This window comes from Homarus americanus, unplaced genomic scaffold (genome assembly GCF_018991925.1).
Source record: "Homarus americanus isolate GMGI-L3 unplaced genomic scaffold, GMGI_Hamer_2.0 scaffold39155, whole genome shotgun sequence".
In the NCBI taxonomy this organism is placed as follows: domain Eukaryota; kingdom Metazoa; phylum Arthropoda; class Malacostraca; order Decapoda; family Nephropidae; genus Homarus; species Homarus americanus.
In genome coordinates, this window is record NW_024737042.1 from 11093242 (window position 1) to 11099241 (window position 6000).

A 6000-nucleotide genomic window follows, 5' to 3' on the forward strand; every position below is an offset into this window, starting at 1 on the left:
AATATAAACTTTTAAGTAAAATTAGATACGCTGTAAAGTGTACAATCGCCCACAAGTCCTGTCCCTTCTCCTGAACCATGAAATTCAGACTCGTGAGTCCTATGCATTTATGGACAATGTTGCACGTACTGTATAGTTTGGGTTCAGGAGTCTGAATGTCGAGTTTTGTGGAGCAGCTGGAGAGATGAAAGGAATTTTGTGGGTGACTACAGCTCGACAGCAGAAGTTCGTCCCAACCAACCTGCATGGTATGAGGAAGGTGTTAAGATAATTATGCTTTAGATGACTAGTTATTTAAGATTGATGAACTGAGATTGCTAAAAACTACATATTTTGAATACTGTATTACTGTACTTAATTAGTGTGAAAATAATGTTATTGAGAAATATGCCCTTGTTTCATAATGAAAATGTCATTAAGCCTGATAAATACTAGTTGGTATTAGCAATACAAATACATCTTGTTCCCCAGTTATTAATCTTCCTGCAGCAATTTCATACTGTATATTTCTCCACATTATTTTCACACAAGAAATTCATTCTTGGTCATTCTCTGATCATCATCCTTGAATAACAAGCCATTTAAAGGATGTCGACTCTTCTTCCCATACAGTGTTACCAGATAACCTGCCCTTCTACAATGTAAGTGGTTTGGGATAAACTTCTGCTGTTAATTGTACTGCTGAAGAATAAAAATTATGCATTAATTTAATTATACTGTAGTTAGCCGAGGGAAGAGCAGGGGGGGGGGGCGGGCAGAGTTATCATTGTTTGTCTTCCATGATGACAAAGGCGGAAAACCCCTATAGAGGTGTGGGTAGCATGAGGTGGTGTACTGGGACACCTTACAGGCTTTATGAAGGTTAAAACATGCATGCAATTTAAAAATACCCAGTGTGGTTGTTCTCATTGGAGGGAAATTAGTCCTAATACTGTACTGGGCTTGTACTGTATGTGGAACATTGCAATTAATTAGATGAAATAAGTTGGGGTGCCTGATCTTCAGATGATCCAGATCTTAATCAATAAATTGAGTGGTTTTAATAATTTATAAATTAATTTTTTATAAATTTTTTAAAACTCTCCTTGGAGGTTAAAACATGCACATGTATTGTAATATTATGAATAAGCTTATACTGTGCAGGACTTACTTTGTTTAGCAGTCTGTAAATGAAAGAATAAATTTTTAGATGCCAGTGTGATTATGTGTGGGGTCTCTTAGGTGGCTGCGGCATCATCCTCGTGTGTTGAACATGAAGTTTAAAGAAGGAGTGAAACGAGCTGAGAAATCCAATGCCATTGACAACTTTGTTTGTGGTACTGTGGGTAAGTACAGCATCTCTGATTTGCCCCCTTGGTTTTAGATTTAGAAGAAAGTTGGTGTGTGAACTTGTTTGAATTTCACCGAGTGACCAAAACTGACCCTTATAACAGTTTACATTTTGATGTGAATAATGTTGAAGCTGGAATCTGCTTTTCAAACTATAGGTACTTCTTAGAACAAAGCTTGAATTTCCTCGTGTTGTATTATTTTTCAAACATAGCTGCATGGATGAGAAGTTCAAAACTCCTCGAGTTTGAAGTTGTGATTTTATTTTGGGCTTCAACTTGGTAGACCTGACAAAATGCTCTCCCTTAGGCAAAGATATGCCGGAATCACAGTTTGCAGCGGTACTTGAGGAGATTCCAGCCCCATTGACTGAGGAAGAAAAGGAGTCCTGGATAAAGAAGCTGAATGGCATTGCACTATCCTCAGATGCTTTCTTCCCATTCAGAGATAATGTTGACCGATCAAGACAGGTATGCAGAAATATTTAATTACATTAGCGTTAAAAATGTAACTTAAGCTTTTGCATGTTCAAGCTAGAATAATTTTTTTAATCATTTGCTTAAATTTTAAATGAAAGACTGGTACTGCATAAATTAGTTAAGAAATCTAAATTAACATACTGTATCTTGATTCAAAGGTAATAATTTGCAGTTGCATTCCAATATAATAAACATTGATTCTTGGACCTTGTGGAAGTGATTGCTAAGTGTTTGGTATATTATTTAGTCTGAAATTTAACACCAACTTCAGCATTTAAGTGAATATATGGTAGGCATTGTCAAATGAAGCAACACGTAAGATACTTGTAAAAACATTCCATTTCATGTTGATAGGTTAGGTTCAACTAAATGTGAAGTTTAATGAAAATTTTGCACTTCTCAGCTGAATAACCTGATCTGACCTAAACACAACAGGAAACAAAAAACATTTTCATGGGTATTTTACAGATGCCTGATTTTACACATTGATTGTAACACATAATTACATTAGAAGTTATGATTACCATTTATATTAATTCTAATGCTTTTCAGAGTGGTGTTGATTTCATCGTAAGTCCAGCAGGGTCTACCAACGACAGCCTGGTGGTGGATGCCTGTGATGAGCACGACATGGTTCTTGTACATTCAAATATCCGGCTCTTCCACCATTAACATAGAGGATACTGTAATATTAAATACGTACCATTCTTTTCAGTCCTGGTTTGCCGAGCTAACAATATTACAGTATTGTACTGTAGTATTCATCACTTGCGTAGCTTTGCAGAATACAGTACATGTATTTAAATTGTTCTTTAGAAACTTGTTTACACTTTGTTTATTATTAGATCTATATATACAGTATTGTATTTTCAAATAAATCTAATTCAGTATTTGAATCTAATTTGGTTACCCGTGACACCCAAGACTAATCCCTTGGTAAACCAGTTTTTGGCATCTCCGTTTACCAACAGTAAATTATAAAGGGGGTAATTAAAACACCAATTTATGGTACGAACATTTATATTTAATGCAGTAAAACATAGTAAGTGGCCTGTCTACTGTGTGTCAAGACAATTCATCAAATACTTCATGAGAATTCTGAGCATCTGTTAAACCTGGTGGAAAAAATGGTCCTCTTAGGTGACTTATCACATCCAGGGAATCTGATGCAGAAAGGATAAAATATGGCAGTGTAAATTTGCTGATAGTAAAGCAAAACCAATACTGCTGATGAAGTGGACACACAGTAGTGATCCCCAGGCCACACTTCTTGTATAACACGGCATGAAGACTTGCGCCAGATGAAGTACACAGAGGCTTGCCACGCACAAAAGAGCTACTAGTCATGGCTACAAGTCTTGCAAAACGAGAACAGTCCGGTTTGTGACTTGCTCGTGAATACAAAATTACGCAAATTCAAAAAATGCAAAATCCATGTAAAACTTTGCTAAAGGTCATCCTACTTATTGTCGTGTTTCCAAACCCCAAAATGTGTGGAAAATTCTCTGAAATTTTTGGAAAATTTCGGATTTTGTTTTTTAATTTCAGACATTTTAAAAAAGTAATTAAGGGAAATTTTAAAATTTCGGAAATTTTTGGAAAATTTTCGGAAAATGTTTGATTAAATTTTCCAAAAATTTCCGAAAATTGCCCAAAATTTTTAAGAAATTTCCAAAAATTTTACAATTTTTCAATAATTTTACACAATTTTTCAAAAATTTTACAAAAATTTCCCAATTTTTTTCAAAAATTCCCCAAATTCTCCAAAAAATTTCCGAAATTTATCCAAAAATTTTCGAAAATTTTCCGAAAATTGCCCAAAAATTTTCAGAAATTTTCCAAAAATTTCCGAAAATTTTCCTAAATTTTCCAAAAACTTCCCCAGATTTTCGCAAATTTTTCCCAAAATTTTCCCAAATTTTCCGAAAATTTTACAAAATTTACAAAAATTTTCAGAAAATTTTCAGAAATTTTCAGAAAATTTTCCAAAATTTTCCGAAATTTTTCAAAAAATTTCCGAAATTTACCAAAATTTTCCAAAAATTTTCCGAAATTTTCCGACATTTTCCCGAAAAAATACAAAATTTTACACAAATTTTCAGAAAATTTCCAAAAATTTTCCCAAATTTTCCGAAAATTTTCAAAAATTTTCCAAAAATTTCCGAGAATTTTACATTATTTTCCAAAAATTTTCACAGAAATTTCCGAAAATTTTCCAAATTTTTTCAAAAATTTTCCAAAAATTTCCAGAAATTTTTCAGAAAATTTCCCAAATTTTCCGACAATTTTCAAAAATTTTCCAAAAATTTCCGAGAATTTTACAAAATTTTCAGAAATTTTCCAAAAATTTTCCAAAAATTTCCGAAAATTTTCCAAAATTTTCCAAAAACTTCCCCAGATTTTCGCAAATTTTTCCCAAAATTTTCCCAAATTTTCCGAAAATTTTGCAAAATTTACCCAAATTTTCCGAAAATTTTCCAAAATTTCCCAAAATTTTTCAAAAAATTTCCAAAATTTTCGGAAATTTTCCCGAAAATTTTACAAAATTTACAGAAATTTTCAGAAAAATTTCCAAAATTTCCGAAATTTTTCCGAAATTTTCCGAAATTTTCCCGAAAAAATACAAAATTTTACACAAATTTTCAGAAAATTTCCAAAAATTTTCCCAAATTTTCAGAAAATTTTCAAAAAATTTCCAAAAAATTCCGAGAATTTTACAAAATTTTACCAAAATTTTCCCAAAATTTCCGAGAATTTTACATTATTTTCCAAAAATTTCCCCAGATTTTCGCAAATTTTTCCCAAAATTTTCCCAATTTTTCCCAAAATTTTGCAAAATTTACCAAAATTTTCCGAAATTTTTCCGAAATTTTCCAAAATTTTCCAAAAATTTCCCAAATTTTCCGAAAAATTTCAAAAATTTTCCGAAAATTTTCAAAAATTTTCCAAAAATTTCCGAGAATTTTACAAAATTTTCAAAAAAATTTCCAGAAATTTTCCAAAAATTTTCCAAAAACTTCTGAAAATTGCCCAAAAATTTTCAGAAAATTTCCGGAAATTTTCTGAAATTTTCCAAAAATTTCCCGATTTTCGCTTTTTTTTCTAAAATTTTTCCAAAATTTTCAAAAATTTTTCAAAAAATTTCCAAAATTTACCAAAATTTTCGGAAAATTTTCCGAAATTTTCCCGAAAATTTTACAAAATTTACAGAAATTTTCCGAAATTTTTCCAAAAATATAACTAAATTTTCCCAAAATTTCCCAGAATTTTTCAGAAAATTTCCCAGAATTTTTCAGAAATTTTTCAAAAATTTTCCAAAAATTTCCCCAAATTTTCCGAAATTTTTCCAAAATTTTCCCAAATTTTCCGAAAAATTTCCCAAATTTTCCCAAATTTTCCCAAATTTTCCAAAAAATTTCAGAAAATTTCCAAAATTTTTCAGAAAATATCCAAATTTTTTCCAAAATTTCCCGAAATTTTTCCAAAATTTTCCGAAAATTTTCCCAAATTTTCCAAAAATTTTCAGAAAATTTCCAAAAATTTTCCCAAATTTTCAGAAAATTTTCCAAAATTTTCAGAAATTTTTCCAAAATTTTCCAAAAATTTTCCCAAATTTTCCGAAATTTTTCCAAAATTTTCCAAAAACTTCCCCAGATTTTCGCAAATTTTTCCCAAAATTTTCCCAAATTTTCCGAAAATTTTGCAAAATTTACCCAAATTTTCCGAAAATTTTCCAAAATTTCCCAAAATTTTTCAAAAAATTTCCAAAATTTTCGGAAATTTTCCCGAAAATTTTACAAAATTTACAGAAATTTTCAGAAAAATTTCCAAAATTTCCGAAAATTTTCCAAAAATTTTCCAAAAATTTTCAGAAATTTTTCAGAAAATTTTCAGAAATTTTTCAGAAAATTTCCCAAATTTTCCGATAATTTTCCAAAAATTTTCCAAAAATTTCCGATAATTTTCCAAAATTTTCCAAAAACTTCCCCAGATTTTCGCAAATTTTTCCCAAAATTTTCCCAAATTTTCCGAAAATTTTGCAAAATTTACCCAAATTTTCCGAAATTTTTCCAAAATTTCCCAAAATTTTTCAAAAAATTTCCAAAATTTCCGAAATTTTTCCAAAATTTTCCGAAATTTTCCCGAAAAAATACAAAATTTTACACAAATTTTCAGAAAATTTCCAAAAATT

At 30.4% G+C, this 6000-nt stretch overlaps 1 protein-coding gene across 1 annotated transcript in view; it reads left to right on the forward strand.

The window, feature by feature from the left end:
* Positions 1–2698, forward strand: part of LOC121872713 (bifunctional purine biosynthesis protein ATIC-like) — a 47794-nt gene extending 45096 nt beyond the window's left edge. Inside the window, exons 11-13 of the mRNA XM_042375724.1 lie at positions 1222–1325; positions 1639–1799; positions 2361–2698. Of these exons, the coding sequence (XP_042231658.1) occupies positions 1222–1325; positions 1639–1799; positions 2361–2480 (385 nt within the window). The 3' untranslated portion in view covers positions 2481–2698. The remainder of the gene's footprint in view (positions 1–1221; positions 1326–1638; positions 1800–2360) is intronic.
* Positions 2699–6000: the final 3302 nt, after the last annotated feature.